The following is an 11,681-nucleotide window of genomic DNA, read 5'->3' as shown; positions in this document are numbered from 1 at the left end:
CCCCATTCAATTCACAATCTCCAAGAAAGCCTCCGGGGCAGACGATGTCACAAACACGTAAATAGAGATCAATTCCTCGAATCATTGTTTTGTAACTTTAGCCTTGCAAAATTAATGTATGGCTTAATTTAGCATCAATATACGAATACATATCTCAAGTGTTATCTTTATACCTTGTACGTACATGCACAAAATTGCATGAACATGTAACATTTCGTATCACTACTGCAGCAGGATATAAATATCATTTTCACATCAAGTCAAATCAACTCCAGAGTTGTGTAGTAAATATGTACGCAGTGCATTTTATTTCGCCGGCAAGACCAGTCAACATCCACCTTTCTGAAGTTTTGAGTTTTGATCATGTTTGCATTCAATTTTCTTTAGATTTTAATATTGTTGGAAGTAGGGTTGAAATTTGGCCGATTGGTGAGTCCCACTCACAGTCTCAATACTTTATACATAAATAGATTTTCACGTCACCTAAAAATTGACATACTGGCCATAATCATAATCCTTACATACATATTCAGTTTAATTGCCAAATAATTTTCCATGCACCGCAAAAAATGCCGTGTTATGTAATTATCACAGCGTGGTGTATATACGAGACTTCGCCGACGTGGCATTAGTTTTTACATCGCCTTGTGATAATATGGACACCATGGGGTTATAAGTTTTACAGGTATGGACACCGCACGGTGATACTTACAAGGGACACTCACGACCTGTCGTTCGTGTCCAGGGTACCCACTATGTTTTTTAGAATCTACTAGGACCCTAAATGAAGGATCCATTCTTATTTCCGTGTAAAACTCATATTTGGCGCCGTGGCGTGGCGCCAAATTCGCCAAATTTGCAGGTTTTCATTTGTAAAACCGCCATAACTTTTGAAATCCTGGGTGGATTTTCAAAAAAATTTCCGAACATCATGAAAAATAGTTCAACTTTAGTATGCAATCAAGTTTTTCAAAATATTAATTGTTTCAATTTTTGTCAAAATTTTGAGATTTTTTTACGCGTGGAAATTCGGCGAAAACATCTTAAAAATCTCTTAAAAATAAAAATTTTACATTTTTTTCTTCAAATTTTGACCTTTGTGATCATTTTAAGTCCAAAATTTTGAAAATCCCACAGAAAGTGAAAAAGTTATGGAGGTTTGAAAATGGTCTAAAACGCAGATTTTTAAGTTTGGCGCCACGCCACGGCGCCAAATATAAGTTTTACACGGAAATAAGAATGGAACCTTCATTTAGGGTCCTAGTAGATTCTAAAAAACATAGTGGGTACCCTGGACACGAACGACAGGTCGTGAGTGTCCCTTGTTAGCACCTCCATGTTTTGCATTGTATATTTAATGTCGTTACACAATAGCATATCAACTTGTTGTTGATCAATAAGCTAATAATTAACCCCCAAATTAAGGGACAGATTTTTCATGAATCCATACACCGTAAAAAAAGTTGAGTGAAATTGCCACCAGGGCAACTATTGAGTAGAATTTACCCCGCGAAAGTTAAAATTTACTCAAGGTTGAGCAAAAATCTTTCAAGGTTGGATAAATTATAACTTTTATTGGGTAAATTTTACTCAATAGTTGTCCTGGTGGCAATTTCACTCAAAATTGAGTGAATTTTACTCGATATTTTTTAGAGTGTAAATTCCTCCAGAACCATCCGTAATTAAACCGAGTATTAAATACCTTTCCAGGTCCAAGGTACGCTCAAGGATGATTTGAACGATGACGAAACCCTTCCTCAAAATCTCAATGATCACCTCGAACGCGTGAGTAACATTTCAAACAGGATTTTCACCCTTGAATTCGACTTAAAAATTCAACTTTTGACTATTTCTCAAGGTGGTCAGCCATTTAGAAAAAATCCCCACGAAGGTTGATTTTGCCGCTTTGGAGGCCAGATTTCACGAGAAATTGAACCGTTTAGAAGCCGCTAATGATGTAATGAAGCTTCCAACACGCATAAACAAATTTGCAATATGGAATTTGAGTAAATAATTTGCAAATAATTTGCATTTTACAGTCAAACTTAAACGAGACATGCAAGTTTGTAGTAGAGCTTCAATTGGAACAGGCCGCCATCTTGGCAGACATCAGATCCACGAGTTCCAGGATGTCTCAAAATATTAGCGCCATCTTGACGGAGTTTGTGTCCTTGAAAAATAAAGTACGTACGGTTTATGAAGCTGTAAATTTTAATTTTGCAATGTAAAAATTTGCAGCATAAATTGTAGTATTAGCAATTCGAGAATTTCCACGATTCCTTCCCGAAATACCTGCAAGTTCACAAAAAATTAGTTTTACTCGAAGTGGTATCAATTTCACTTTTAGCTATTTAGAATTCTCTCCGAACTTTCAAAAGTTTCGCGCACAGATCGTACGGAATTCGCAGAAATAATTCTAAATCTCATACTACAATTTATACCCAGGTTGACTTTGAAACAACGAAACATTCCTCAAAATGTGGGGATGATGCCGGCCTAGCAGACACTAAATTTCGCTCTAAAAAAGTAACCACTTAAGTATAAACTGACTTTCAGAATTAAAATCAATTAATTAATTTGACAATGACTCAGCTGGTCTGTGACAATGAGTGGGTCATAATTCAAAGAAGGGGTACCCCAACTCCTGAAGGGAAGGAAAGAACGGTTTTCGAAAGAATTTGGGAAGTTTATGAAAATGGATTTGGCAGTATTGACGGCGATTTCTGGCTCGGTACAAATTTCAATTTTGTGCAAATTTTCCTAGCATGTGCTTACTCAAAAAATGCAATGTACGAGGCTCATATGTATGTAGGTTTAGAAACCATTCATGGTCTTACGTTGGAAGGATATACACAGTTACGCGTGGAACTCGAAGACTGGGAGGGGAACAAGAAGTACGCGATTTATGACGTCTTCAGAGTTGCTGATGCCCAAGAGAAGTACAACTTAACGGTGGATGGATACTGGGGAACGGCAGGTGAATGATTGCAAATGCTGCCTAAAATTTGTGTGGCAGGTCACGTTACGTGTCATGGATACGGCAACCAGGCTATGATACTGAGTTCCGGAATAGAGGTTTACATTAGACCTGTCGACAAAACATTAATGGATTTTTATACGGTCGACACGTTTTATACATCTACCTTAGGTTAGGAGTTGTCGGAAAAACGTCAACGTTAAGTTGTTGACGAGTACGTTGTCGACAAGACTACTGTCGACTAAAAATCCGTCGAGATTGCACTTATCAACCTCTATTAACCAACCTTATGCCAGCATACCAACGTTGCAACGAAAATCCCTATAGATTTTGGACCACTAATTAGCAAATCATAGAACTGATTTCTACAATGTGTAGAAAACTAAATTATTTTCAAGTTGTGTCTGACAACGACTCTCATGAGTTACAAGATATCAAAAATTATCACACAAAATCAGAACGAACTCTCTTTCCACAATTTTCCCCAAACTATCCTACACACGAACTAAACACCAAATTTGATCTCTTAAAGTTACTTTATTTTCCAGGCGATTCATTCAGCTATAATGACGGCAAGGAGTTTAGTACTTATGAAAATGACAACGATGACGCCCTGGGGAATTGTGCGGCAAAGTGGCGGGGTGGGTGGTGGCATGGCAATTGTTCTTACGTGAGTGCATTTACATACGTTTCGAAATAGCCATTAAACCAGAGATTAACTAGTTTCTCACGAATTTCTTCCTGACTTATCAGACATTCCTCAACTCTATCTACCATAATTCCAGCAGCGTAGACACCCCTGGGCTATGAGTCATCTGGCACGATTGGAAAGGTGCAAATTATTCCTTGAAAAAAACCGAGATGAAGCTTCGCAAGCCACTCCGGCTCATCTAACAAGGACTATGAAAACTAACTTTATTCACTCATATTTTTATGTTGAATTGCATAAAATTTTTATTCGTGCAATGCTAGAATTTAATTTTACGTTTTAAAAATATTTTACAGAAAATATGGAAATTAATTATAGAAAATTTACAGAAAATGGGATAATTTTGAGACAAAATCTAATTTTGTAGGTATGAATCCAAGTAGAAACTACTGCTGAATGATTTTCAGAAATACTTTGAATATTTAAAATCACCGAGATGACATCGATTCTGCAACAGCCCTTTCCGCCCATCTTAAATACAATGGGAACACATTATATTACCAGCGTTCAAAAACTTATGGCAATTTTTTTAAACTTAATAAAATTGAGAAAATTCATTCTCAAAATACGCAACATTATTTTAGAATGATGTTTTCATCTTTACAAGTTGAAGAATTTTTTGGGGAATTTTAGTACATTGTGAAGAGCGAATGGTCTGCATCGCCAAATTGGTGTAAATAATGTACACATTTTCACAAGTTGCGACATAGGTATACCTATGTCGCAACTCCTATAGGAGTTGTGAAGTGTACTTGCAATTATTATTCAGATTTTGAAAATTTCTACCTTTAATTTACATATCAAAGCAATTATTGTTTGTTAAAGTGGATGATCTAAGGGACCTTGCAGTATTTTTTTGCTATGCAGACAAATATTTATTAATGCACTAAAATTTACACAATAGAATATAAATTATGCATGCATTTCTCCGAGCGATAGTGTAAAGCCTGTGTATTAACATTGTCAGTTTCAAAATTTTAAATTCGCATATGTATTATAGTTGACCAAATGGATAAGATTATTCCAAAATCGATCCAGTGCCAATACCTAGCTAATTTTTAGGCAACAAAAGAAATCCTGAGTGTTGAAGAATGCCAAGTTTAATTGGCAGTCAATTTAATACTTTTCCACTTTTATGTAAACTTGTTTTCATGAAGAGAAATAGGGTGCGTGTTTAAATGTAAACTTAGGGATGTAAACTAAACCTACATAATTATGTACATAATTGCGGAAAGTAACCCTCATTATGAAAAAATCATATCGCCGGGTTCTGTTGATTTCATCGCCACCATAGCGCATTATACTTATCTGTGTACGTTATCTGTACGCCGGGACATTGTCGGACACGCTGTGGCGACGGGGGGTATGGCCATCGGCGCTTCTGCGACCACCAACCTCAGGTACGTCATGTCACATATCATTCTTCTCAGCTCGTCAAGCCGGTTAAAGCGTAACTACTAGATATCGAAAAACCATACCCCGCCCAGTGGGCGTGGTTACTGGTGCAATGTGACTCATTTGAAACACGTCATGTCACATATTATTCTTCTCAGCCCGTCAGGGCGGTTACAGCGCCACTCTTAGATTTCGATAAACCCCACCTCCCAGTGGGTGTGGTTGCTGGTGCCCTGTGACTCTCGCTAAACCACATCATGCGACATATCATCTTTCTCAGCACGTCATACCGATCACGGCCTTTAGTTTACATCCCTAAGTTTACATTTAAACACGCACCCTATTTCTCTTCATGAAAACAAGTTTACATAAAAGTGGAAAAGTATTAAATTGACTGCCAATTAAACTTGGCATTCTTCAACACTCAGGATTTCTTTTGTTGCCTAAAAATTAGCTAGGTATTGGCACTGGATCGATTTTGGAATAATCTTATCCATTTGGTCAACTATAATACATATGCGAATTTAAAATTTTGAAACTGACAATGTTAATACACAGGCTTTACACTATCGCTCGGAGAAATGCATGCATAATTTATATTCTATTGTGTAAATTTTAGTGCATTAATAAATATTTGTCTGCATAGCAAAAAAATACTGCAAGGTCCCTTAGATCATCCACTTTAACAAACAATAATTGCTTTGATATGTAAATTAAAGGTAGAAATTTTCAAAATCTGAATAATAATTGCAAGTACACTTCACAACTCCTATAGGAGTTGCGACATAGGTATACCTATGTCGCAACTTGTGAAAATGTGTACATTATTTACACCAATTTGGCGATGCAGACCATTCGCTCTTCACAATGTACTAAAATTCCCCAAAAAATTCTTCAACTTGTAAAGATGAAAACATCATTCTAAAATAATGTTGCGTATTTTGAGAATGAATTTTCTCAATTTTATTAAGTTTAAAAAAATTGCCATAAGTTTTTGAACGCTGGTAATATAATGTGTTCCCATTGTATTTAAGATGGGCGGAAAGGGCTGTTGCAGAATCGATGTCATCTCGGTGATTTTAAATATTCAAAGTATTTCTGAAAATCATTCAGCAGTAGTTTCTACTTGGATTCATACCTACAAAATTAGATTTTGTCTCAAAATTATCCCATTTTCTGTAAATTTTCTATAATTAATTTCCATATTTTCTGTAAAATATTTTTAAAACGTAAAATTAAATTCTAGCATTGCACGAATAAAAATTTTATGCAATTCAACATAAAAATATGAGTGAATAAAGTTAGTTTTCATAGTCCTTGTTAGATGAGCCGGAGTGGCTTGCGAAGCTTCATCTCGGTTTTTTTCAAGGAATAATTTGCACCTTTCCAATCGTGCCAGATGACTCATAGCCCAGGGGTGTCTACGCTGCTGGAATTATGGTAGATAGAGTTGAGGAATGTCTGATAAGTCAGGAAGAAATTCGTGAGAAACTAGTTAATCTCTGGTTTAATGGCTATTTCGAAACGTATGTAAATGCACTCACGTAAGAACAATTGCCATGCCACCACCCACCCCGCCACTTTGCCGCACAATTCCCCAGGGCGTCATCGTTGTCATTTTCATAAGTACTAAACTCCTTGCCGTCATTATAGCTGAATGAATCGCCTGGAAAATAAAGTAACTTTAAGAGATCAAATTTGGTGTTTAGTTCGTGTGTAGGATAGTTTGGGGAAAATTGTGGAAAGAGAGTTCGTTCTGATTTTGTGTGATAATTTTTGATATCTTGTAACTCATGAGAGTCGTTGTCAGACACAACTTGAAAATAATTTAGTTTTCTACACATTGTAGAAATCAGTTCTATGATTTGCTAATTAGTGGTCCAAAATCTATAGGGATTTTCGTTGCAACGTTGGTATGCTGGCATAAGGTTGGTTAATAGAGGTTGATAAGTGCAATCTCGACGGATTTTTAGTCGACAGTAGTCTTGTCGACAACGTACTCGTCAACAACTTAACGTTGACGTTTTTCCGACAACTCCTAACCTAAGGTAGATGTATAAAACGTGTCGACCGTATAAAAATCCATTAATGTTTTGTCGACAGGTCTAATGTAAACCTCTATTCCGGAACTCAGTATCATAGCCTGGTTGCCGTATCCATGACACGTAACGTGACCTGCCACACAAATTTTAGGCAGCATTTGCAATCATTCACCTGCCGTTCCCCAGTATCCATCCACCGTTAAGTTGTACTTCTCTTGGGCATCAGCAACTCTGAAGACGTCATAAATCGCGTACTTCTTGTTCCCCTCCCAGTCTTCGAGTTCCACGCGTAACTGTGTATATCCTTCCAACGTAAGACCATGAATGGTTTCTAAACCTACATACATATGAGCCTCGTACATTGCATTTTTTGAGTAAGCACATGCTAGGAAAATTTGCACAAAATTGAAATTTGTACCGAGCCAGAAATCGCCGTCAATACTGCCAAATCCATTTTCATAAACTTCCCAAATTCTTTCGAAAACCGTTCTTTCCTTCCCTTCAGGAGTTGGGGTACCCCTTCTTTGAATTATGACCCACTCATTGTCACAGACCAGCTGAGTCATTGTCAAATTAATTAATTGATTTTAATTCTGAAAGTCAGTTTATACTTAAGTGGTTACTTTTTTAGAGCGAAATTTAGTGTCTGCTAGGCCGGCATCATCCCCACATTTTGAGGAATGTTTCGTTGTTTCAAAGTCAACCTGGGTATAAATTGTAGTATGAGATTTAGAATTATTTCTGCGAATTCCGTACGATCTGTGCGCGAAACTTTTGAAAGTTCGGAGAGAATTCTAAATAGCTAAAAGTGAAATTGATACCACTTCGAGTAAAACTAATTTTTTGTGAACTTGCAGGTATTTCGGGAAGGAATCGTGGAAATTCTCGAATTGCTAATACTACAATTTATGCTGCAAATTTTTACATTGCAAAATTAAAATTTACAGCTTCATAAACCGTACGTACTTTATTTTTCAAGGACACAAACTCCGTCAAGATGGCGCTAATATTTTGAGACATCCTGGAACTCGTGGATCTGATGTCTGCCAAGATGGCGGCCTGTTCCAATTGAAGCTCTACTACAAACTTGCATGTCTCGTTTAAGTTTGACTGTAAAATGCAAATTATTTGCAAATTATTTACTCAAATTCCATATTGCAAATTTGTTTATGCGTGTTGGAAGCTTCATTACATCATTAGCGGCTTCTAAACGGTTCAATTTCTCGTGAAATCTGGCCTCCAAAGCGGCAAAATCAACCTTCGTGGGGATTTTTTCTAAATGGCTGACCACCTTGAGAAATAGTCAAAAGTTGAATTTTTAAGTCGAATTCAAGGGTGAAAATCCTGTTTGAAATGTTACTCACGCGTTCGAGGTGATCATTGAGATTTTGAGGAAGGGTTTCGTCATCGTTCAAATCATCCTTGAGCGTACCTTGGACCTGGAAAGGTATTTAATACTCGGTTTAATTACGGATGGTTCTGGAGGAATTTACACTCTAAAAAATATCGAGTAAAATTCACTCAATTTTGAGTGAAATTGCCACCAGGACAACTATTGAGTAAAATTTACCCAATAAAAGTTATAATTTATCCAACCTTGAAAGATTTTTGCTCAACCTTGAGTAAATTTTAACTTTCGCGGGGTAAATTCTACTCAATAGTTGCCCTGGTGGCAATTTCACTCAACTTTTTTTACGGTGTATGGATTCATGAAAAATCTGTCCCTTAATTTGGGGGTTAATTATTAGCTTATTGATCAACAACAAGTTGATATGCTATTGTGTAACGACATTAAATATACAATGCAAAACATGGAGGTGCTAACAAGGGACACTCACGACCTGTCGTTCGTGTCCAGGGTACCCACTATGTTTTTTAGAATCTACTAGGACCCTAAATGAAGGTTCCATTCTTATTTCCGTGTAAAACTTATATTTGGCGCCGTGGCGTGGCGCCAAACTTAAAAATCTGCGTTTTAGACCATTTTCAAACCTCCATAACTTTTTCACTTTCTGTGGGATTTTCAAAATTTTGGACTTAAAATGATCACAAAGGTCAAAATTTGAAGAAAAAAATGTAAAATTTTTATTTTTAAGAGATTTTTAAGATGTTTTCGCCGAATTTCCACGCGTAAAAAAATCTCAAAATTTTGACAAAAATTGAAACAATTAATATTTTGAAAAACTTGATTGCATACTAAAGTTGAACTATTTTTCATGATGTTCGGAAATTTTTTTGAAAATCCACCCAGGATTTCAAAAGTTATGGCGGTTTTACAAATGAAAACCTGCAAATTTGGCGAATTTGGCGCCACGCCACGGCGCCAAATATGAGTTTTACACGGAAATAAGAATGGATCCTTCATTTAGGGTCCTAGTAGATTCTAAAAAACATAGTGGGTACCCTGGACACGAACGACAGGTCGTGAGTGTCCCTTGTAAGTATCACCGTGCGGTGTCCATACCTGTAAAACTTATAACCCCATGGTGTCCATATTATCACAAGGCGATGTAAAAACTAATGCCACGTCGGCGAAGTCTCGTATATACACCACGCTGTGATAATTACATAACACGGCATTTTTTGCGGTGCATGGAAAATTATTTGGCAATTAAACTGAATATGTATGTAAGGATTATGATTATGGCCAGTATGTCAATTTTTAGGTGACGTGAAAATCTATTTATGTATAAAGTATTGAGACTGTGAGTGGGACTCACCAATCGGCCAAATTTCAACCCTACTTCCAACAATATTAAAATCTAAAGAAAATTGAATGCAAACATGATCAAAACTCAAAACTTCAGAAAGGTGGATGTTGACTGGTCTTGCCGGCGAAATAAAATGCACTGCGTACATATTTACTACACAACTCTGGAGTTGATTTGACTTGATGTGAAAATGATATTTATATCCTGCTGCAGTAGTGATACGAAATGTTACATGTTCATGCAATTTTGTGCATGTACGTACAAGGTATAAAGATAACACTTGAGATATGTATTCGTATATTGATGCTAAATTAAGCCATACATTAATTTTGCAAGGCTAAAGTTACAAAACAATGATTCGAGGAATTGATCTCTATTTACGTGTTTGTGACATCGTCTGCCCCGGAGGCTTTCTTGGAGATTGTGAATTGAATGGGGTATTGATTTTATTATGAGGGCTGACGGATTTATAAAGAATTTGATTAATTTGTTGTCATCGTTGAGTCGAAGACGTGCAATATTACTGCTGCCCAAACTTATTGTGTATATTGTGGTTATGTGAATAATATGTAAATCTGTACTTAGGTATGTATTTGCGTGTAAATGTCAGGGACCTTTTTGTATAGCTGATTTACAGGAAATTGTGTTCAGAAGGATTTTCTAGTGGATATTTTCTCAGTTATTTATTAACATTATTGAAAAACTCCTTGTTGGTAATTGTTTTGTTATAATTTATTACGGGTTGATAATGATTTATGTATTTCTGACTGGTTATGATCATATTATTAAGCAGTAGTAATGGCTGTTACCACGGCAGAGTTATGTATGTATGTAAGTATTGGATCCGGCAATGATTTATTGCGACGCATCACCGTCAATGGCTGCAACAACAAAAAAACAAGGAACGGAAATGATAACCCACCTGGGTTTGAATGCATGTGTGACAAGAAATATGGCATCAGGCATGAATGCATGTACGTACATACATATGTATTTCGTTAAGAATTTATGTATGCACTTATGTATTTTAATAAATGTTTACATAAAGTGTTATTACTTTCCTAAAAATTAGTTATACATAAATAGCAATTATATAACTGTACATAGTCAAGGTTATCGATTATGAGGATAAAAACGGAAGTCAGAAATTTACTTTGTCATGCATATAAACATGTACATTAATGTATTGATATATTTATAAAATGATGGATGACATATTTTACATGGCAAGAGTTTGGGAGCTTTAGTTATTCTTAGCATTTTAGCATTTTGTAATAAACTGAATGGTTCCTACATATTTATGATACACACCCGTTGTAAATTGCTGTATGTATCTATTTTAGTGTACCATAGTTAAGGAGACAAAGTGTCTCAAATTTGAAAAGAGCGGTGTGATCGGATTGGAAGTCGTTCTTTATTCTTTTTCGTATGGGAGCACGCCGTCCTTTTTTATTTACCAACCAGACACGTAGTATTGAGGGATGTGGAAAATTAAGTCGAGAACAGTGGATAATTTTTGGTTGACAATTACCCTTTAAAATTGTTTGAATAAAGTAGGTCTGTTTGTCATTTATCAGTACGACTCTGAAAGTGTATTATTTCCATCTCACTTTAAAATAACGTCATATTTCACATTAGAAAGGGCACTTATCAAGTTTGACCTAGACACATTAAGTAGAAGCAGTTTCTCGGGTCTGGCGTTCTACACCCGTAACAAACTTACACAAGGGTAAAATAGACGTTAAAGTATGGTATCGGTATTAATAATTAAAAAGGGTCACCTGGTTTTGGTAAAGTAGATAAATGTATATAGGATTTGAAATAATGTTTGTTTAAATAAGTCACGC

General features: G+C 36.1%; 2 protein-coding genes across 2 annotated transcripts; one reads left to right on the top strand and one right to left on the bottom strand.

The window, feature by feature from the left end:
• Window positions 1-319: 319 nt before the first annotated feature.
• LOC110860405 (angiopoietin-related protein 2) lies at window positions 320-4,264 on the top strand. The gene is made up of 9 exons (XM_035860379.1): window positions 320-685; window positions 1,711-1,785; window positions 1,859-1,957; window positions 2,040-2,183; window positions 2,446-2,526; window positions 2,593-2,731; window positions 2,813-2,977; window positions 3,526-3,647; window positions 3,731-4,264. Exons 4-9 carry the CDS (start codon window positions 2,130-2,132, stop codon window positions 3,785-3,787), a joined length of 618 nt encoding a protein of 205 aa, XP_035716272.1. The 5' UTR covers window positions 320-685; window positions 1,711-1,785; window positions 1,859-1,957; window positions 2,040-2,129; the 3' UTR covers window positions 3,788-4,264.
• Window positions 4,265-6,008: 1,744 nt separating this feature from the next.
• LOC110860404 (angiopoietin-related protein 2) lies at window positions 6,009-9,953 on the bottom strand. Its single transcript, XM_035860381.1, has 9 exons — window positions 9,588-9,953; window positions 8,488-8,562; window positions 8,316-8,414; window positions 8,090-8,233; window positions 7,747-7,827; window positions 7,542-7,680; window positions 7,296-7,460; window positions 6,626-6,747; window positions 6,009-6,542 (listed from the first exon to the last, which is right to left on the bottom strand). The coding sequence occupies exons 4-9, from the start codon at window positions 8,141-8,143 to the stop codon at window positions 6,486-6,488; spliced, it is 618 nt and encodes a 205-aa protein (XP_035716274.1). The 5' UTR covers window positions 8,144-8,233; window positions 8,316-8,414; window positions 8,488-8,562; window positions 9,588-9,953; the 3' UTR covers window positions 6,009-6,485.
• Between the last annotated feature and the right edge of the window lie 1,728 nt (window positions 9,954-11,681).

The sequence above is a fragment of the Folsomia candida genome, unplaced genomic scaffold (assembly GCF_002217175.1).
Source record: "Folsomia candida strain VU population unplaced genomic scaffold, ASM221717v1 Fcan01_Sc032, whole genome shotgun sequence".
Taxonomy (NCBI): Eukaryota; Metazoa; Arthropoda; class Collembola; order Entomobryomorpha; family Isotomidae; genus Folsomia; species Folsomia candida.
This window is presented reverse-complemented; position numbering and strand designations above follow the sequence as displayed.

Excerpts from the sequence above, each read along its gene's own strand:
- LOC110860405 (XM_035860379.1), top strand. The coding sequence starts at position 2,130 with ATGTCTCAAAATATTAGCGCCATCTTGACGGAGTTTGTGTCCTTGAAA. Across the intron at positions 2,527-2,592 it reads CTAAATTTCGCTCTAAAAAA|CTGGTCTGTGACAATGAGTG; the intron begins GTAACCACTTAA and ends ACAATGACTCAG. Across the intron at positions 2,732-2,812 it reads TGACGGCGATTTCTGGCTCG|GTTTAGAAACCATTCATGGT; the intron begins GTACAAATTTCA and ends ATATGTATGTAG.
- LOC110860404 (XM_035860381.1), bottom strand. The coding sequence starts at position 8,143 with ATGTCTCAAAATATTAGCGCCATCTTGACGGAGTTTGTGTCCTTGAAA. Across the intron at positions 7,828-8,089 it reads TTGTGTCCTTGAAAAATAAA|GTTGACTTTGAAACAACGAA; the intron begins GTACGTACGGTT and ends ATTTATACCCAG. Across the intron at positions 7,681-7,746 it reads CTAAATTTCGCTCTAAAAAA|CTGGTCTGTGACAATGAGTG; the intron begins GTAACCACTTAA and ends ACAATGACTCAG.